This window comes from Falco biarmicus, chromosome 1, assembly GCF_023638135.1.
Source record: "Falco biarmicus isolate bFalBia1 chromosome 1, bFalBia1.pri, whole genome shotgun sequence".
In the NCBI taxonomy this organism is placed as follows: domain Eukaryota; kingdom Metazoa; phylum Chordata; class Aves; order Falconiformes; family Falconidae; genus Falco; species Falco biarmicus.
The window spans coordinates 95,511,307-95,532,912 of NC_079288.1; the positions used below are offsets into that span (position 1 = coordinate 95,511,307).

The 21,606-nt window shown below is 36.8% G+C and overlaps 1 protein-coding gene across 7 annotated transcripts in view; it reads left to right on the forward strand.

Annotated features, from left to right (window-relative positions):
* RBPJ (recombination signal binding protein for immunoglobulin kappa J region) overlaps positions 1–21,606 on the forward strand; it is a 152,006-nt gene that overhangs the window by 106,487 nt on the left and 23,913 nt on the right. For 6 of the 7 annotated variants that reach the window (XM_056349308.1, XM_056349298.1, XM_056349260.1 and 3 more), the window contains one exon: positions 18,730–18,768. Coding sequence is in view for 3 of the 7 variants with exons in the window: in XM_056349260.1 (XP_056205235.1) it covers positions 18,730–18,768 (39 nt within the window). In the remaining 4 variants the exon portion in view is untranslated. Of the gene's footprint in view, positions 1–281; positions 591–18,729; positions 18,769–21,606 lie in introns of those variants that run through there. The other variant, XM_056349288.1, reaches the window with a different exon arrangement.

The following is a 21,606-nucleotide window of genomic DNA, read 5'->3' on the forward strand; positions in this document are numbered from 1 at the left end:
CTTTTCAAGTGTCACTACAATATGAGACTGGCTTTGCTGACATGTTAAAACTGAATTTTAGTTCTGGGGTGGGGTGACCCTTTGAGGCTGATCATGCCAAATTGTCTTGGGATTCCCTTCCACATCTAGTGTAGCCCTGTTCTACAGCAGAACTCTCCCTTGGTCTCTTGTCTGCCCCACTGGTCTCCAAAGCACATAGAATGTGTCCCTTACTATCTACAGTGTGCTTGGACCATGTGAGGCCCAGTTATGAATAAAACCTGTTCATTTCTGGCAACAGTGGGCTCAGAAATCCCCTGAACTGAAAATAGTTGTAGACAGGGGGATGTTCATAGGAAGTACCATTTAGGGTTGGGTGGTTCTTACTTTTCTTCAGCTGTTGGAGATGGACAAATGGATTGCTGGAGCCTTGGCCTGAATTAGAGTAACCACTAGCAGTGCGAGCAGAAGGCCCTGCACCTCTGGACGGACTGTCATAACTCTGCCCTTCTTCACTGCCTCACTTGCTTTGCAGCAGCAAGAGGGAGTAGAGGGGAATGCATGGACAATAGTCTGGAATGAGGGAGAGAATGAGCTCTCTAAATATGAAGGTAGGTAATGATGGCTATATGTGTGTAGGCATCCTAATCTTCTTTTGTCTCTATTCTTTCGATTTTTCTATTACTGCAAAGATTTTGTTGTCTGAAGAAATTTTGGAGATGAGAAAGTTAAGATTTCACTATCTCAGCACTGAAATTTTTGTCTGATTTTTTTTTTTTGTTTGTTTTGTTAAGGTATGGAAACATTGAATGGCTTTTCTGTTTTACACGTTCTTGTATTTAGCTGTAGGGAAGTTGGTCTTTCTCCCCCCAAGGGAGTTTCCTGTGTATATGGAAAAAATACAAAACAGAAGTGAAAAATACCTCAGGCTTCCAAACCTGCTGCTCATATTTCACTTCTCCCACTACCCTTCTCATCACAGAAACAGTCCAGCAGTTCTTCCTCTGTCCCCATAGCAATATCATCTATTTAAAGAGCTAGACACCATCATAGCTAATATGGTAGGTAACTTGGCACACAAAGTTATTACAGCAGCCTGTGAACCACTTGGGGGGGAAAAAAGAATTAAGTTACACAGTGATATACTTTTCTGGTGTTTATCTTCCCGTTGCCAGAATGTTTTATTAGGCTTTCTTCAGGCTAGTAAACACAACATAATTTGATACCTGTTCCAAGAGGCTTATAGTCATAAATAAATTTAGTATGCAACTCATGGTGGGTTTTTTTTGTTTAAAAATCCACTTAAAGCAGGAGCTCAACAGTTAAATTGCATTTCATAATTTATTATTGTCATTGGAAATTCTGGAGACCCTCTGCTTACAATCTGACTGAAGAGCAAAGAGTTGGTTTCTATATTTCTTATGTCTGCGTGAACAGTGTGTAGATAACAAATTGAAAAGACTTGTAAGATGAAATGCTGGTATTTTTTATATGTGTGACTGCCATTTTGACAGTATTTAAACTTTCCCATAATCATGTAAGGTAATTCAAGCACTTCAAAATTGGCATTCTAAATTTTCTTCTTTTGTTTAGATTGCATTTTGCATATGCTATTGTCAGGTAACAGAGCCTTTTTGGTCTCCAAGTTGTTCTATAAACAGCAGGACTAAAGAACTTGTGTGTCTTATACATGTGTGACTTGTATGGTGAGGGAAGTTTACTGGACAATGCCATGAGCTCCGTCATCCCTAATGGGCCATGCGTGGCTGTAGTATAGCTGAGGCATATGCTTGCTATCTATCCAAATGGCATATGCAAAGTGACCTCCTGTGAAACAGTGTGCCATTGCCAAGTTCTGCTTGTCGTCTTCAATGACAGTATTTTGGAAATGTCTATCCAGCCTCCACTTTTCATAAAACTCAATGAAAAGATACCATCTCTCTAAAATGCTGAATTCTAAGCCATAGCTTCTAATATAGGTCATCCCTTGATTTTTTTCAGGATGAGACTTTTAAAATTCGTTTACCTTTGCTGCACAGGCATCTACATGTTTTAATTCAGGAGTTCAGCTTATCTATCTCATTGCTGAACCTTAATGATTGTGTTTGTGTATGATTTTCTCATTTTTCTTGGAGAGTTCAATCTGTCCTGTTTGAAGCAGCGCTAGGCAGGAATTGTGGGAAGGAAATCTCCCTGTTCATTAGCATGTTCCATGTACTACACACTTGGCAGTCCTGTTGGCAATAATTTTTAAACAGGTCAAGATACAATTGAGATGGTGGTAGCTGCTAACTGAAGTTAATTCCTGAATTTGGTTGTTTAGTACTTCAAAACAGTTTTGACAATTTACTTTCCCTTCTGGCCTGAATGTACTTGAAAGGATGAGACAATGTTTTGAAAAGAGGTTGGGTTCAGAGCTCAGCAGTTGGGAGTCTTCGCAACACTGCTTAGGCACGCTTATCATGCAGTAAAATCCTTAGACAAAAATTTGTGCCAGCACAGGCATTAGTCTGGGAAACTAGTGTTGTAGCAGTCACAGGTTCAAGATCATGCAGAAGTTCAGTGCTGTTGCGTAAAACTTTCTTTTAAAATACTACCTCCTTAAACACTTAGAATACCTAGGTCAAGTAAAATTTGTCTCAAACACTCTTGTTTTCAAGTTGGCTTCATAGTGTACCTCATTAAGATGCAGGGAGAAGTTTTACCAGTAATTTGCATCTGTGTGGAGTTTAAACTTGACAAACCTGAAAAGCAAGCCTACTTGAATTAAGTATGATTCACACAATTTCAATTTAAAAAAATGGACAATAATAACTGCTTTGCAGTTGTGCTCTGCAGATACTTTTTTTTTCTTAGAAAAAAATGCCCCATTAGAGCTATTTGGGCACAATAGGAGCATGTGTAACTATGTAAGAGAACCGTAATACTATAATACTAGAAAAAAAGATGATAAGGTGTTAGCCTGCTGACATCCCAGATGTGTAATCTAATCTTTTCATATGATTGTTGTAAATGTACTGTGATAAGGAGGAGTAGAGGTGTATTTTTGGAGTATCTGTTTCATTATCGTGTTCAGGGATCGTTGACCAATTTACCACAAGCATTGTTAAAGGTATTATTGCATTTCATGATAGGTATTGTGGAGATTATATTTCTCTAGCAATTTTTTTCTAAATATTTGAGTTCTGCATTAAAAATAGCAATAATTGAAGGGAACTTCTAGTTGATATAATTTAAACAGAAATATACTTGTTGTACATGCTTTATTTTCCTCTTTAAATCATTAAACATTTGTTAAATGGGAATCTGAATTTTTGTCTTTCCTGTGTGGCAATGCTCTAGTAATTATTGCAGGAGCTGCAACTGAAGTATAAATTAATCACTTGAAAACACAGAAATAATTTGCCTATGAATCAATTCAACAACAACAAAATCCAAAGCTTTTAAATCTTTTAAAGCATTTATGGTATTATTGAAACACAGGTTTGTAAACTGCAGAGGGAGTGTCACTTAATTTTGCTGTCTAGTTTTGTGACTTTAAAGGTTCAAGAATTACTTGTTTATATAAAATGCTTCCCAGTTGGAGACTTTTAGTATAACCACAGTGAAAAAGATTTGACGAGCAAGAATAGCCTCCAAATGATTTAGCTGTCCTAGAAGGTTGAAAGAGCTGTCTAATTCTCCCTCTTTTCTGGGATGTGTGTTTATTGCTGGTGTTTTTATATTAATGGGATGATATATTCATAAGCTTAATTATGAAGCAGTATACCTGAGATTGATTAATTTTAGGATACTGACAGCTCATTTTGCAACTGCACCCAGTTAATGTTAGCGTAACAGTGTAATTCCTGGGTGACGCAAGAGGAAAACATCTGAAATCTAGGAAACCCTATAATTTTGTACAACAGGTTGGTGCCAAATATGTCTTTGTTAAAAAGTGTATGTATTCACAGGTTTTGTGTCATTTTAATCTACTGAATAAATGGATTTTATTTGCCGATTTGGAAATTACTGTTTGCATGGGAACCTGGTTATGAACTGATAACCTATTCTCTGCTTGCATACTGATATCATTTGTGAATTGTTTTACAAATCTAGGATCAGTGGATGAGATGTAGTTGCATGGAAGTAAGCTTATGTAACTCTTAACAGTTTGCTTTTAACAAACATAGGGAGCTGCTTCCATTTTGCATTTTGAGGGATTACAGCAGTGTGGAAGCTGGAGGAAGAAAGGGAATGAAAGGAGAGGGTACAGACTCTAATAAAACTGTGTATAAAAATAAAATAAAATTCTAGAATATCAAAATGACTCAGCTGACTGAGTTGCTGGAGGGGGGGTTGACAGGGCATCATCCCCATTTACTAAAGGTGTTTTTGAGAAGTATGAAAATACAGTAAAGATTTTTTTTTTTTTTTTAAATTGCTCTTGAAACTTTTTTCTTTGGTGGGCTAAGCACTGTATGTACTATTGCTGTTAGAGCTTACAGTTCCTAAAGCAAGGTCAGTAAATGGAGTGTATGAATTGTTTGGTGGTTGGTTTTGTTTTTTTTAATTATTTAAAATACAACGAAGTGGGTCTAAACTGAAGCTATGGATGCACCAGGTTTCTAATAGGGTGCTGCTGCTGCAGTGGGAGGTCCCATTCTACTCAGAGCATTCCTGTAGAACCATGGTGGTGGTGCTGGCACTCCTTGGGTTCATGACAGAATCAATAGAATTCACTTTCCTTCCTTCCTTTCATCCCCCTCCTCTCCCAAAAGATAGTGTGGGGTTTTTTTCTGGGTTACTGATTTGAATTTGTGGGAAGGTCTGACAAGTGCTGGAGTTTGTGTGTTAAGGGTGACTCAGGATATCCATGGGGGAAGCTGATAGGTGAGACCTATGTTTTGGTGGTGACAAATCAGCTGCCTGTGAAGCCGCAGTCCAACTGTGAGCCGGAGCGGCTGGGGGACACACATGTTTGCTTACCCTGACCTAGCAGAGAGGTGGGAAAGGCATTTGAGACTCTGGTGGCTTAAATGGTCACAGCAAGACTGTCAGAGTTGGTCTGCTTAAACCTTAGAGATGTTAGTATACTTAGCTGTCATTTTGTATTAAGTTCTGACTGCATTTAGGGTGAGAGGCTTATAGCTATCCTAAGCTAAACTTTGACTAAGGATGTTAGTCTCTGGTAAGATGTCTTAATTATGCCTAAGACTTGTTTTTTGCAAGTCATTTCCCTTACAGCATTCTTCTGTGTTTTATTTTCTACATTTAGTTCTTTCCCGTGAGAGTTATAGGCTTGCTAGGGTGTAAGAGAATACAAGCTTAGCTGCTCCTTCAGTGTAATTTCTTTTGGCTTCTGTTAAAGTTGATATGCTGAGGTAACCAAACAGCTTTCTGCAACCAAACCCATTGGTTTTCCTCAGTCTCCTACTACTCAGTGTATCGATAGGCTGAGTTAGCTCCCTCTGAAGGTCTCAATTCTGCAGGTGGTGCAGGGGAAGCTGGTTGAGGAGCCTGGAGCAGGACAGTAAGCCCCTTAGCGACAGATTAGTATGTTCTTGTTTTTCTGTTGATAGGAAGCAGTCACAGTAGTAATGAAGGCTCCTTTATGTGGGTATAGAGTAAGGAAAAGCACATGGAAGAATGGTTAACCTATTACTTCAATAGAGCAGTGGTTAGAAATTTTGAGTTTACCAGTGGCTATCCCTGTCAGGAACCTGTTATCTCTTTAAGAGGTGCTCAAAAGAAATACGTATTTGCCTTTATGGTTATGTGAGGTTAGGCTGGCTTTTTGAGGATCTTCTTCCTTTGCAAGTTCAGTATGGTTCTTTACTACTTCCTTGCAAAATAATTTACAATTTCCGCTTCTATTATATGTTTTTGGCATTGCAGTGAACAGTGGCAGTTCAAAGAAAACAGTGAACCTTAAGTTTTTGTGCTTATTTGTTTTTTGGGGTTTTTTTTTAATGTTGCCTTCTGCACAGAAGCTGACCACTTATCTTTTAGTTATGGATGGAAGGTCTGTTTAAAGATGGGAAACTGTTCATTGAACACTGCAAACATTCAGTCATTGAAAATTGAAAGCAAGGTTGAACAAATCCTCAGGTACTTTAGTACAGCATAGGATTCCTTTATTGGCAGGAAAGTGGTCTAAAAAAATCTCTTGTGTCTAATTTGTGACTTTTCAAGTAATCAGACAACAGAGGTAACAATCAGTAGGTTTCTTAAAGTTGATCCTTGTGCCTCTAAAAAAATCCTTCTTCAGACTAAATCTTATTTGCAGTTATGCACAGATGGTAACTGTAAAAGGGCACTACTTTATTGCTTGATGTCTCTGTTCTTGTATTTAAAAAAATAATCTCTTAAAAGAAAAAAGTAGCTGCTTGTTTTTTAAAGGCTCACTGGTACTTCAATTCTGATTTAATAGGGGACATAGAATCACTTTCTTAGGAAATAAAAGTCAAGTTCACTTGTGAAATATCTATTCAGAGATGATGTACAAGATGAGATCCAAGGGAAAATTTGTTGTGCTAGATAGACAAGAAGAACCATAATAACTGAGCAAAGTAGTTGTCACTGAAAGCTGTGAATGTGGAACGTTGCATGTGGAAGCATGCTTCAGACAGTTTTAATGCATTAGCAGTTTACCATTATTTTAGTAGCCAGTTTTGTGATCTCTGTGCAGTTGTTTTCCAAACAGTCACTCCTTTTTGGTTTGAGTAGATGAAGATAAAACTAATGAGCCTTGTATTGCTCGTTCCCGATGCAGTTACAATAGATGAGCCAAATTATATTGTGGTTTAGGGACTGAGATTCTGTTGGCATGCTGATTTTTCAAGCTGATAACTCAGTTGGTAAGGTAAGTGTGCAAATATGCAGTTTTCACTGAATGTTTGAGCCAATGTTATTTGGGAGTCAATCAAAAAGAAATAGTAGCATGTGAATATAAAGGAATCTTAATAGGAGGAGTAATTTATGATGTTTCTCACACTCTACACCATTCCAATATTTTAGTGGCATATTTCAAGTTTGTAATATCTGTGTTCTTTAGTATGCTTGAAATCTTTTGGCTACTGTAGCTTCTTCCAGCAGGTATCTATAGTGAAAAGCAAAAGCAGGAAAAACACATCTTCAGGTAGGTATTTAGGCACTTTCTTGTTCGTAAATAAGCTGTCGTTACTGATGTTCTTGGCTTAACTTGGTGTGGCAGTTATGTGAGTTCTGTCTGGATTAAAATTATGTACTTTTTGGACTAGACCTTTGATTTTCAGAGTTATGTACAAGTACAGTGATGTTACTGGATGAAGTTTTTTCCAAATGTAGGTAGACCACTATAAAGAACTGAATTTGTTTACTTTCTGTAAGTTGTTAAAAAATGAGTCTACTTACTGATACGGTGCAAGCTGTGTTTAAATGGCAGTTGTGGTTCTGTGATTTTCTTTTTATGGGGACTGGAAAAGAGAGAGGACAATAATGAAAGCAACGTGGGAGGATGAAAGTGGGTCAGAAAAGGGAGAGGGAGTTTCTAATTGAACCAGTGACTTCCAGTGAGAGGGCGTGATGAAATGAAGCAGAGCTTTTTCTATTGTATTTATGTCAGTATTATTTGATATAGTGCCAAAAGTGTATATAGTGCTGTGCAGTAGAAGACTTGTTTGAAACACGTAACATGTTCTCTGTGCTGGAGGACTTAAATTCTTTAAGTACAGGCCGGAGCAGTACAGGATCATGCAGTACAAAGATGTGATAGTGCGTGGTTGGTGGCATTCACCCTGGAGCAGGTGGGTCTGTAGTTTGTTTTTTGGTTGGGTTTTTTTTGGGTTTTTTTCTTGGTTTGTTGTTTTTTGTTTTTTTGGTTTGGTTTTTTTTTTTCTTGAAGAGAGGGAATGTTTTGTGTATGGCTCAAAAACTTTCTGGTTTTGTTATTTCAGGGGCTGCTGTGCCCCCTACTTCCAAAAAGCCACAGTGCAGTTGGACCACCCATCATTCATTCTGTACAGAGGAGAAAAGGACTTTAGGAGTAGGAGAAATGCTGGCATTGTTCATGTCCCTTAGACATTCTTGATTGGTGAGGTTTTAATTAATTTTATCTCCTTTTGTAGTATGGATAAGAAAGAGGGTCAGCAGTATTTCAAAGCAGATTGAGGTTGGCTCTTTGTACGTTATGTGTGGCTATGAAAACTTTATTTTTAAAAATGGGTTAGTTTTTAGTTCAATTCTTAATCTTCAGGACAAAGTCTTTATAGCAAAATTTATTACAGTAGACACTGTAATGCGACTCAAGGCCTAAGTGCCACTGCCAGGCAAAGGTGAGAGTGAGTTGATGACTGCATGCGGCTCTGTTAGTGCATTTGTTCATTCTGAATGATGAACCAGCCTGTGGCATGATGGGTGATCTAAAACTGACATTTTGCTGACTTCACCAGCTCTAGAGATAGTGGTTATGAACACAGTCACACCTGGAGGGAGGAGCAGAGGAGATAGGTGTCATTTCATCAGCAGTTTATGTACCTCAAGTGTGTGATATTATGGACGGAATAAGAGCCTCTGAAATGCATCATTTGTCTGTGTATCAGTTACATATCATATTACATAAATCAAAGTATGTTCATAGCAGAAAGAACACTCCTGAGATGCATATATCACTGCAAAGTAATGGATCTGCATAATCTTCAGTGTCTTCTGCACATTGCTTAGAACTGACTAACTTAGAACTGCTGCAGCAGTATTTTTATTGAGAAAGCAGGACAGCAACAACTTCTGTGGTTCTGTTCTGCTAGGTGAAAGGAAATAGTAGAAGACGGTAAAATGTTTAGGGTATAAGTAGTCTAAGGATTTAAAAACTCCTTTCTCTCAGATGCTATGCAGATAAAAACCACAGTAGTTAGGCACACTCACGGTGTAGGCTGGGTCATATTAGGCTGAGTTATATATAAGTTACAACAATCTAAAGATCAGTGGAGAGTAAAGAAAAAATGTGGGGGGCATGGAGGGGGGTAGCTTGAAAAAAGTAAATCTGCTCAGAACTTCATGAAGAGTGAAGGTTTTGCAGAATTGCAGGCTGTGGAGTATAGGGTGGCCGAGAGAAGACTTCATCACCTGTCCTTTCTTTTGACAATATAAGCTTGTTTATTTTAGTTCTTTCCTTTTAGTTTGTTGCCAGTGTGTTGCTTATTTAGTGCTGAATGTTAGTAGTACAACTGTTTCCCTTAATGATCAGGCCTGTAGATATTGAATGCATTTTTGTTTTGGAGAAGATAGGATTTTTCTGAAGGTCTTTGTTTTAGCCATTTGTAAGGTTCATTTATTTAATATCCTCATCCATGGAAAAGATAAATGTGAAATGTTATGTTTGAGCATAAGTAATATTAGTTGTTTGTGTTTACTTCCATCTTAACTGAATTCATATGCCCCATTAGATGTCTTTTACATTAATCTCTTAGAAATTGTGTCCTTTAGGTGGTTGGGTTTTTTAATCATGTGTTAAACTTATAGAACATCACTTTTTTAAGCTGTGCATTTCTACCATTGGCAAGTCATAACAGTGTCTGATTTTCAGCTTCATTTAAAAAATAAAGGATATCAGTGTGAAATAAGTTGCACTTAGAAATCAAATGCATCGGTTTACTCCAACGGAAAACAAATATTAAAAGTGATATTAATCAACAGCTGCAATTAATATATATTTCATAGAGCAATCATAGCAGAAACAGCTGTATGAAATTGTGCTCTGTTTTTATATATCAGCTCATGCCAGATCATAAATGGTCATTTTTAAAATATGTAGGAACTGTCTTTGTGTCTGTGAAACCACTGGATGGGATGAAGTTTCTTAGTGATAGATGATCTTTTCCTTTCAGAGTTGTGTTCTACAGTGTTTGTAAGAGAATATGGTTGTATAGGTGAATGCACAGAAATATATTCTATATTAGCATCTCGTCTTCATAGAAGTCTGTGCACAGGAAAATATACTTGCATTAACAGAAGATTCTTGTGTTTTAAAACACAAAGCAAGTTCTTCTGCCTTGCTTTTACTCTTCATGTAACGTGTTACTCTAAATGTAGAAATCTGCAAAAACAAAGTAAGCCTGATGTGGAGTAGCTGAGTCTTACTAAGTAGGATTGCAGTATATTGCTTAACCTGTATAGAATGTTTTTAACAAGTGGAAGATGAAGGTATAGCTCCTGAGAACTATTCAGTGTGCCCTGTACATGGACACCATTGTATATATGTTGGCTTTGATAATTTTTAGCTTGTTTAAAGTCCATGAGTATGAACTTTCCTCAATACTGCTTAAGTTCCTCGCTAATTTTTCTGTGGTAAGCAAATTGAAGCTGGAAATGGACAGAGGATAGAGAATTAAAAGAAAGAGAGAAAACAGAGTCCCAGTTTGCTGCTTGAATCCATCTCTTTCAGCTTTTCTCAGGTGATGTGTCTGTTAATGGCTGAAAAAAAGGAATACTTTTATATTAATCCTCAAACTTTAAACGTAAAACTAGAAAACCTAGTATTTTACTTCCTTAGATCTTAGGTAACCTTAGTAGGCCAAGTGAACCAAGTGAGGTCATGTACTGATGAGCTTGTAGTATACCACATTTGATAGGTTTGTGGTAACTGGTCACACAGCAACTTGAATTATTTGAAAATAATTTTTGTTTCTTAGAGTAGAACCAATAGGCCTTGTTATGGTGAGGGTCATCTTGTGCCAAGGGCTGAAAGTACATTTGAAAGGCTTTCTAGCTTACCAGATATGTAGAAGTTGTTTTAATGTTGAGGGAGAACAATAGAAGAAAAACTGTAAATGACTTGTCTTATTTTAATATCTTCCTTTAAAGGGCTTTTGTCTCACTGTCCAGCCACAAACTCTTCACATTTTCACAGGTTTCATGGCTATATAAGAGGTCTAGGAGAAAGTTGCATCTGAAAGTTGGCTGTGTTTTTAGAATGGGATTAAACAAAGCACAGAGGTTTCTTTTGCTGCACTCCTAACTACAGTATATCTATAGTAGTTGAAATGGCAGTATTTCTTCCTTCCCAGTCCTGTCACACTTAATGGCTTTTGGGGTACCAGCTATTTGGTAGATATTAGAAATGTTGGAACTTTGCTTCAACCTCTAACCAAACTTCATTGTCACTTCATATCATTAGAGAGCAGAGATTGGAATTTCTTGTGTTCATTCTTTCTGAGTTGCACAGTGTATTCTGAAACTTCTCTAGAGATTATATAAAAATCTGAAATTCTTTACATTAGACTCCTTCTGTTTCCAGCATTGTTTTCCTCTGACCTCCTCTGAGGAAGTAAAAACTTTCTTTAGTCACTCTATTCTGTATTTAATTTAGTATTCTTAATAATCTCTATCCCCTAGTAAGCCTGTGTGAAGCACACTGTCTCAAAACCCATTTATTTGACAACTTTGATTAAGGAAAGTGGAGCTTGCTACTCGAGTCAGTCTCTGGGTCTAATTCTGCCTTGGATTAGTGATTGCTGTATCTTATTTCTGACAATGTTGAGAGATTTGTGCTTCAGGAGGAGGAGCTGGAACAATTTCACTGAACAGTTATGGGATAACTTCCTTCCAGGGAAGTTTCCATGTGAGCACTTGCCTGGGGATTGTTTACAGAATCCATATTGAGGTATTGCATTCATCTCTTGTAGCTTATTAAAGAGTTCCTGTAATGTGTTCTGCAGCAAATACTGTGATATGTTCTACCATATAGCTGGACTAATAAAGAATTGGTTTTGCTATTCAGTTATGTTAGGTCCTTGCTAGATCAGTCAAAAGCATCAAGTGTGTAGGTCCAGTTGCAACTGATTTGGCAGTCGGACATTTTGAAGTGAAAGTTTTCCAGTGAACAGGCCCTCTGTGCCTTTTGAAAAGCCAACACTTTTTTCCCATGTAGAAAGCATCCATTTTTCTTCAGTATTCTCATTGTATGGTGTCTGGCTGGCTGGAGTTACTTTTTTTCATAGCAGCTGGTATGGTGCTGTGTTCTTTGTGATCAAAACAGTGCTGATAACGTGGTAATATTTTAGTTCTTGCAGAACAGTGTTTGCACAGCGTCAAGGCCTTCTCTGTTTCTCACTCTGTCCCGTGTCTGTCCCCCGCAGTGACTGGGGGGTGCACAAGACATTAGAAGGGGACACAACCAGACAGATGACCCAAACTAACCAAAGAGATATTCCATGCCTTATAATGTGTTCAGAAATAAAATGGAGAGGAGAGGGGTTTAGAGAAAAGTTACCCAGCTTTTGCTTGGGAACTGGCTTGGCATCGGTCTGCCCATGTGAGGTGATGAGCGATTAGCTTGTTTCTTTCTTTCACTTCTTCATTTGTTAAACAATGTTTAGCTCAACCTACAAGTTTTCTTCTTTTTACTGATGCTTTTCTCTTCACCCGTCTGATGGGGGGAGGGGAGTAAGCAGCTGTGTGGTGCTTAGTTGCCTACCAGGCTTAGCCCCCAACAACCATGATGATCTCTTCATGCTTGTGTAAGACAAAAAGAAAAGGCAGAGATCTTGACGCAGATCTCAACACATGGATATTTGCTGTAGTACGGTTTTGGATTCTTCAGGGTAAGGCAGGTATTTTGCTTTTCAAAGTTGAAAATTTTAAAACATGATGAAAATTTCTATCACAAAAAAAGCCAACAGAGGAAGCAGTAATTGTAGTATTTTTACTGGTCTTTGTATATTTTGGGGTTGAAACTGAATGTTTTGCCTTGGCACAGGCTTTTCTGTTGCCTCATCTCCCATAATATTCTCAGGCCCATTCTTCTTGTCTAGCACATCTTAGTTTGCCACTCATGTCTTCCCATTCCCAGTCCTCACTCTTCCTGCTATTTCTCCCATGTTGGCCTCTCCGACATGCTTGCTTTCTTCTCAGTTGTTATTTCTGCTATATTCAAATCTGACAAACTCCCTTTTGCTTTTTGCCTCTCTGGAGAGTGTTATTTGCAGAAAGATCCATGCTATTCCTACTAGATGCCAAAATTTGTGTCAGTCTATAGTCCAAGAGAAGATAGAATTCTTAAGGCAAATTGCTAAAGTTTGTCTCTGATGTCGTGGAAATACTTCTTTAAGGCTTCTGTGCTCAGTAAATAAAGGTGAACAGATTTTCTCGGGGACTATAAAAAGGATGTTCTTGGCTGAAGGCCAATACTGGAAAAATTGGAATTTCATATTCCAGGCAGGAGGATGCTAGAGCAGTTTAGTGACCACAGATTTTCAGTTAAAGTTGAGGATGGGACAGAATGTAATTTTTATTTTTTTTTAAATAATTTGTTCTTGCAAATGGCAAAACTGTCTTGGTTAATTTTGTCTTACTTATTTTTCCTTCCAAAGCTGACTTGACACATAAAAAAAAAAAATCCCCAACCAAACCCAAAATCAACCAAAAAACCAGCCAAAATAGTTAAGTTTATCTCCAGAAAGTAAGACTGTATAGCAGAAAATAAGTTTGGTGCTTTTAGTAGAGGCATATAACTATTGAGATTTTCTTTGTGCTCCTTTGTAGATGCTGGAAACCAGTGGAAATTCATACTCCTGCAGCCATAGAAAACTATAGCATAGTATGTATTGTATCTAAGCTAGGCATTCCAAATAGGATTTAGAATTCTGATATTTTCTGAAAATATTTGAAACTTACCCTATACGTTCTGTCATTTTTTTTACCTAACTTGAGAATACTAAGATTTGAGAAAAACTAGTTAGTGTACTTGTAAGATTAATGTTAGTGCAGTTGTTAATTTCCGTGGTTACTTGAAGGGCAGTAAAGGTTAAAAAAAAAAAGAGAGGGAAAGTTCATTTCCCATTCTGTGAATGGGGAAAAGAAGTTTGAATAAAACTTTGAATAGCAAACTGGGGCTTGCTACATGAAAAGGATGGACTTGAAAAGAATGATTGGGGGCATGATACAGGAGAAAAGTTATGCCTAGAGTGCAAAATTTGGAAATGAAATTAATATATGCAAAGCATCAGAAGACAAAATACATGACATAATGGAATATAAATTATTGGAGAAAGTACAGGACTAGGAACAAGTGATTACAGTGTGACTAATGCTCACACTCATGTTTGCAGTGCAGTGTGTTAGGGAAATATCAATACAATAGCTTGCACTGAGTTAGTTTTGTGAATTGAAATGTCAACTGGACTCTTGACTGTATATCCAGAATTTCAGTACAGTACACCTGAAACAGACCTTAGTCTTGGATAATAAAATTTAAAAAAAAAAATCAGGAAAGGAACTTCTTGAGCATTCAGATATATGTAACTTGAAATATTAATTATAAGCTATATATTATATCTATTTACCTTGTTCAGTACTACTACAGGAGTAGAACTATGATACCTTTTTAGTTTCCTCTAGTGTATTTTTTTGTTATCCATCAACCTTTCAAGATCTAAACAAAGAGGGAGAAAAGAAATACTGAATACAAAAAGAAATTCCAGAACAGTGAAATCCAGAGAAAACCTACGTAAGAAAAATGGTGCAGTCTCTGTCATCTCTAACAGGTAACCTTGAAATGTCTGAGCTGGCTCATTTTTCCACATGCCAGTCAAATATGAAAGTTTGAAATTATAGCAATCATAGATATAAAATGTCATTTAGTACAAAACCATAGATAATGTTTCTTGCACTTTCAAATCAGCTGTCCTGACATCAGAATAATTAAAAAGCCTCTTAATCTTTTCTTCTATGTGGTAGTTACTAGATGGTTTTTGTACTTAAAGTTGCGTTGTCAGTGCAGATAACCACGTGAAGTTGCAGACATATGGAAGGAGTAAACCAGATGAACCATTAAATGAAATACATGTGATACTTTTTTTTAAAATTTCTTTTCATGTCGTCTTTGTGTATCTGGAGTTTGCAATGTGACCAAAAAAATCTGGCATCCTGGATGCAGTTGCTGTAGTGGAGTATATCTGGTTCATAGGAATATACATACTGTACCATGCCTTCTAGTCATCAGTAATGGATGGTTAAGGAAAGGATATAAAAGGCTCAGTAAATGTAAACTGGTTTTGGTTTTTTTTTCTTCCAGTAATGTCTTTGCTGCTGGTGGAACATGGTTTAGGTTTTCTTCAGCATAATATTGGAAAATGTACACCTATGCTTAACAGAAGCTAAGAGAGTTTTGTACCAGATTTTTGTTTAATCTTTTGAGTCAATTTGTGTTTTTAGCCTTCACAATTTCCTCTAGCAATATGCTTCACAACTAGTTATAGCAGTGTTTGTAGAGCAAGGAATTTTTTTTTTTATTCTGAAATGAAATTTTCAGATATTTGATCTATTTCCCAATTCTTGTGTTTGTGTGAGAGAGGATAACTATCTCCTTTTCACATGTTGCATATCTTATTACTCCCGTAAGTCTTTGCATCTGTTTGTCACTTTTCTGTCATGCTGTCACTCACTGAAGGCTAAAGAATTTTAGCCAACTGCTTCTGAAAACTATTGATCATCCATATTGATTTTTATGATATCTTTTATTACTCTGAGAACTTTTTTCCTGCTACGTTTTCAGTGAACTTCAGGCAGTTTTCAGAACTGTGGGTGTGTGGCAGAATAATGCTATTACATGATAATGTTTCTGTTTCCTATTCCATTCTCAGTCATTCTGGAATGCTAACTTCTTTGACTATTGCTATTGAGCTGGGGAGGTATTTTACTGCATGTGTAAGAATGCAATGTCAATCAACCTCATTCATGTACATATTGGTCACTTATTTAAATAATTTGTTTTATTCCTGTACAAGTCTCATTAATTTTTCCTAAATATAGTTACCCCTGTGAAAAAGTCTACAAATGTAAGTGGATTGTAAGTCAAGTCTTAAGAGTTCTTAGTTTTGAAGAACCTTTATGGGATCTTTGAAAAGATCTTGAGGTGGTGCTGTTCATTGACACCAAGGCTAGAGTAGATAACCATCACCTTAATTGGGGTGACGTTACTGAGGAAAAAGTAGCTGAATTTAATTTATAGACAGTAAAAAATAGGACTTAAAGTAATTACATATTAATATGTAATTTCTTCCTATTCTACCTCTCCCTTTAATGTATACTGAAAAAATACTAAGTTCTACCAAGGTTAGTTTGCATCATCTCCTTGGATGATGCCATGTTGCCAAGGGTAGGTAGCATTTATATGCGTTGACAAGTTGATTACAGTGACATCATTATTTTGGATGGAGGAGGCTAGGGAAGGCTGGCATGTGACTTAACAAAGGTACTTCACTGAACATCAGATAATTAGAGTTTAACCTGTGCACCTGGTGCATCTCCATCATACTTTTCGCAGTGCTTTAGCTCTGCCTCTGAAGAAGGAATTTTGTACTTTTTCAGGTGCTGTGGATTCAGGATTTGACTAAAGGAAAAGGTGGGGGGACATGGTTTACTGGTGGCCTTGGCAGTTCTACATCTGTTGGACTTTATGATCTTAAAGGTCTTCCCCAGCCTAAATGATTCTTAAAGTGACTGCAGTTGTTTTGTGTAGATGCCTTGTTAAAAAGGTTCTCTTTAGACAGCAATAAGTGTACATGCAAGGGGAATGCACCTGCTGCGTGCAAGAGCTCCCCATGGATAGATGTTGCCTTAGGAGAGTGTAAGATTTTTGTCTGGGAAGTTTTCTTTGTATCGGTGCTGTTTCTGATTTACTAGTGTCTTCCTCATCTTGGATTGGATCAGTTGGCCACAGTCTAAGCGTGGTGTGCATAATGCCTGCTTTGCTCCAGAATGGGCACCTCTTTATTTTTTTTTGTGGTGGATTAAAATGTGCAGAGGGATTTAAACAAAGACTGTATTTCTACCCAAAATCAGGCAGCTGATCTATAGGGGTGTTTTTTAACTGTAGAGTATTGTTTAAAGGTAATCTGTTGTCTAGTCGGTGAGTCACAGACAGGTGAATCCTCTGCCAGATATAATGATCCTAGGTCTTCAGGAGAGAACAGTAACTATATAGATAGTACCGAGGAGGTAGAATACACACACCTACCCACACCGTTAATCCAAGGAAAAAATCAGAGGCACAGGGCGTGCTCAGGAGATGAACCTAGGCACATCCCGAAAAGTGCTAGAAGCATATATATAACTTTGCTGCCGCCAGGCTGCAAAGCTGTTTGGATTTTCTGGTTACCTCTTTGCATTCACAAATATGACAGTGTAGTGATACATGCCATAGGGAAAAGTATAAATGAAGTACATGTCCAGTATACCTTGAAATTTAAAGTATATATAACAAATCTTGTAGGAAGAATTTGTTTCATTTAAAGTTAAAGCCAAACAAGTGAACAGTGTATTACCAACAGCAAAATAAAATGTGAAAGGAACTTCTGTCTGGTTGAAAAAATAAATTTTGATTTCGTTGTTTAAACAAGGAAAAAAAAAATTTGGCTTCATCTTATTTATCCAGTTCCTCAACATAGAGTGGACTGCCAGTACTTTAGAGGACTAATTTCTCAAGTCTTGAAAAATAACTTCAAAATTTGCTGAGTCTTCTTGTCACTGTCTTTTCAGGAGAGTGCTATTCTGCCCAACTGTATAAACGGCAATAGCTATGTATTTTTACTTTGTATATTTCTAGAATTACTCAGATGAAATTGGAATGTATCAAATTATTCCACCACCATTTGCTGTAGAGTTCAGGACAGATCCACGGCATGAACAGGGGAATTTCTTGTCACATCATTTAATGATCAAGTTCTTGTCCTGGGGAGCCTCCAACAGTGTTGTGTGGCAATATTAGGAGAGGGCTTTTTCACTTTACAGGAAGCATGAAGGGAAAGAGATGCCTACTTATTATCAAAGAGTTTGGCAAGTCATAGAGGTATTTATGAACACTGACAGCAGAACTATAGTTTCTTATGCCTCAGTTAATTTTTAGAAAGAAAGGTGGGGTTTGGTAAGTTCCCCCCCTCACACCCCCTTTCCCTATTTGTCCTTATTTAGCTTGTGGTTATACTTCCTTACTAGGTTGAGCAGATATACATTGCTGGGTACAGCCCTCCTTGTTTTCAGTTCTTTTACCTGACCGTTTTGGTTTAATCTGAGGATGTTTTTGTTCATGAAAAAGTTTCTGCCCAGTGTCAATTTAGTGCCTTATGTAAGTAAAGACTTTTGTGGAAAGTCTTAAACTAGTGTAAAGGTTCTCTGTCAAGAGCAGTGTTAAAGCACTGAAAGAAATACAGCTGTCTCAAACGCTTTGTGGCTAGAAAAGTTAAGTGTATTAACAGGATGTTTCAGGATCATGCTTGGCTATACTCCACAAGAAAGATTCTTGTTGTAGTTCTGTACCAGCACGTATGAAATATTTTGTAATCCTTTTTGTAAGAAGTCCTTAAGGAAAAACAGTTTTCTGAGAAGTTGTGATGGAAGGAATTAGCTGTGATTTGTCAACTTGGAGATAAGCCTGTTCATTTCTGTATGTTGATAATACTGCTTTTTGTTGGCACATCTGGTCAATACTGTGGCATAGATTTCCTGGTTATTTACATACTTGTCATATCTCAACTTTTCAAAACAGAGAAAGTATATGTGATTTTAGCAAAGAAAGTTACTTAGTATTCCAAATAAAAAAAGGCTCTGCTATTGTGGGAAAAGATGTTGCAAGGATATGGTTGATATTTCAATAGTAATCTACTGAGGAAATTTTAAGGAAAAGACACCAAATTCTAGTGCATTTTCAAAAATTATAAAATTGGGATAGTAATTCACTGTAAAATTGTGACTAAACACTTTTGGTTTAAATTAGCAACTTCTTCTTTTTTTCAGGAAATTTGGAGAGCGACCTCAACCGAAACGGCTCACCAGGTAAACATTAAAGAAATGCTGGTCTTAACAATTTTTTAAAGTTACCATTTTCATTGTCAGGAGGATTTCTAAGTTAAAAAATTGAGTCTTGCTAACCCTAGAATTTTAAATATCAAAGCTTTTCAATTAATATATGCAGTCAGCAGCCAGTAGTAAGATTATGAACAGCAAGTGGCTTGTTTTTAATATGATACCCAAATCCCCTTTTAGAAGTGGTATTGACTGCATATATCAGTTATTGTCGATTATTCAGCAGGATGTGAATCTACATCTAATTTAAAACTAAAATCTATTTTTAAATTATCAGGAATGAGCTGGGGTTTTTTCCTTGAGTAAAAGTGTCTTGTGCGGTCATGTAAAATAACTTTTTACTGCCAAAATTCAACTATTACATTACTACGGTCATGCAGCAGGTAAGAGCAAAATGAACACAGTGCTGTCAAGGAGTGATCTTAACCAATTTTTGCTGAAATGTAAACAGTCAGAGATAGCATCAAATAGTAGGATCAAGTCAATCCATTCTGAAAAGTGTTTAGACTGACTGGAGTACTGTGCCTAATCTGCTCCTGGTCTGTCGGGGAAGCATTTATACCAGAAACTTGAAGTAGTCACCATTTTTTCAAACCACTGCAACATAGTCTATGCAAATAATTATTATTCTGTGCCACAAATTGTGTCGATTACTAAGCCTAAAATCTACTGTTTTCTTGAAGTGCAGAAGATGTGCTTTTTTATTTAGTTTTGTGTGGTAATAGTGCTGTAGACATGGAAACCCATTGTCACTATGGCCTACTTCTGTTTTGGATGAAATTATGTTGCCTCATGTGAAGCACAGGATGGGGGAGAGTATTTACATTTTGTGCTGGGGATTCTCATTACATTTCTGGGTAAGCTTTAGGTTAGCTTGTGTTAAACTTCATTTCAATGCAAAATTGATTTATACTGACTGATGAGTAATTAACAATCATTGCTGTTTCCTGTTGGCCTACCTGTTTTCAGGGATATTTAACGATATTTTTTAAGAAATGCAGTGTTTTCCATCTTAAACAGTAACACCTTTTAGCATTACCCTGAAATTACTAATAAAATTTATATTCTATGATTTAAAAAACCCAACAAAAAATGACTAATCAGTGTAAGGTGTGTTAACTAAATTTTCAATTAACTATAGTGACTCTGAATTTCATGTGCAGGATTTTAGCTACTAGATGTGCTAGGTGAGTACAGGGTAGGCATCTGTGAACTGGTAGCCATCCTTCAGAGCAATAGCTTGTAAACCTTTATGCTGATAGAGGCTGGAAACAAACAACCTAACTTTTTTCTTCTAAAGAGAAAAATGCTGAAATGGAAGAGAAGACACAAATTTTTAAGAGCGATTTGTTTATGTAATGCTAAAAAATGTGCCTGTAAACTATTAAAGGCATTTAGTTCAATTGTTGGAAAATTATTCTGCTTTTTTGTGGAAAGGCAGTCCTGTTTGTCTAATAATGCGCTCATCATTGTGCAGGCTCTGGTGGAACAGCACTACTTTGTTCATACTGTGCTGGTTGTTTTTAGATGTAACCTATAATAGTATTACCTTTATTGAGAGTTTTAAGATTAGTAATGAAAAATGTTGTGCAAGAATTGCAATAGTGAGTTGGGTTTTTTATTGGTTGGAGGGGAACATTCCTAGTTCTTGTAGGAGCTTGGATTGTACACTGTAGCAACAGACCAGTAGAAAAGGCAGAATTTCTTCCTCATACAATGCTAAATAAACATTAGATAGCACCTAGTGGTTTTGTGCATGGGTTGCTGGTTTTGAGTGATGTTTGAATGGTAGTAAAGACAAAAGTTTTTAGTATGAAAGTACTCTTTAATAATTAAGAGTCTTTCAGATTGTCAGATAGAAAGTTTTTAAACCACTTAAATGCAGCTAATACTATAATTAAATGTATTAAATCAATTTCACAGTGAATTGTATTTTGTGGCTTAAAATATATTCTTAAACAATGGTTGCAAATAAAGTAAGTCTGTACACTTTGAGACAATTCTTCCACCTGTGCTTTCATGGATAAACGTCAGGTTTACCGATGTTAGCTGTAATTAAGATCAAGGGCGGGAAATCCCTCTTCTGTAGGGTTGCATCTCTTCATGTAACTTCCTGTTAAATTCATAATTTGTTTCTCTGGTTGATGACTTTGAAGATGAGTGCATGGGTGGGCATTCAACCTGCAAAAGCTCCTTCAGGGACTTAAAAGTGTTCCTGTCAGCACTCCGACACAGCTAAACCCTAGGGTGTTGAATTTGGCATGCTCCTTAATGAACAGTTAGATTATTATACAGAAGAATGATAGGGTGTATTGCTATCTTCTCTCAAGGAATTGCTGTTGTTGTGTTTGAAGTAATTATAGCTTTTATGTGACATCTGTCATTACAGTGATGATGAATGATAGAAAATCTAATTTATCTTTTTTTACCTGACTGTATGCAGGAAGTAGAAGCTTTCTGTAGAAAACTAGACAAAACAATAAGCTGAAAAATTTAACTTTTTCTTAGTACCTTCACAATTAAAAGAAATTTATATAAACTTTTCACTTAGTTAATAGCTTAAACAAACAAACTTTCAGAACAATTTGTTGTTACCATGAGACTAAATTGGTTACGGAGACAATATTGATTTAATCAAGTGTGTTCTAATCAAATGTTTGTGATGTGGTACTTCATAAAATTGGGCTTTTAACATGGTGCAGTGATTGTTTTTGACATGATTCTATATTACCAAGTGTCTTTTTTTCTGGAAAACGTAGTAATTGTAAATGACCACAGACCCCTACTGCTAGCTTCATGCAAGATGGG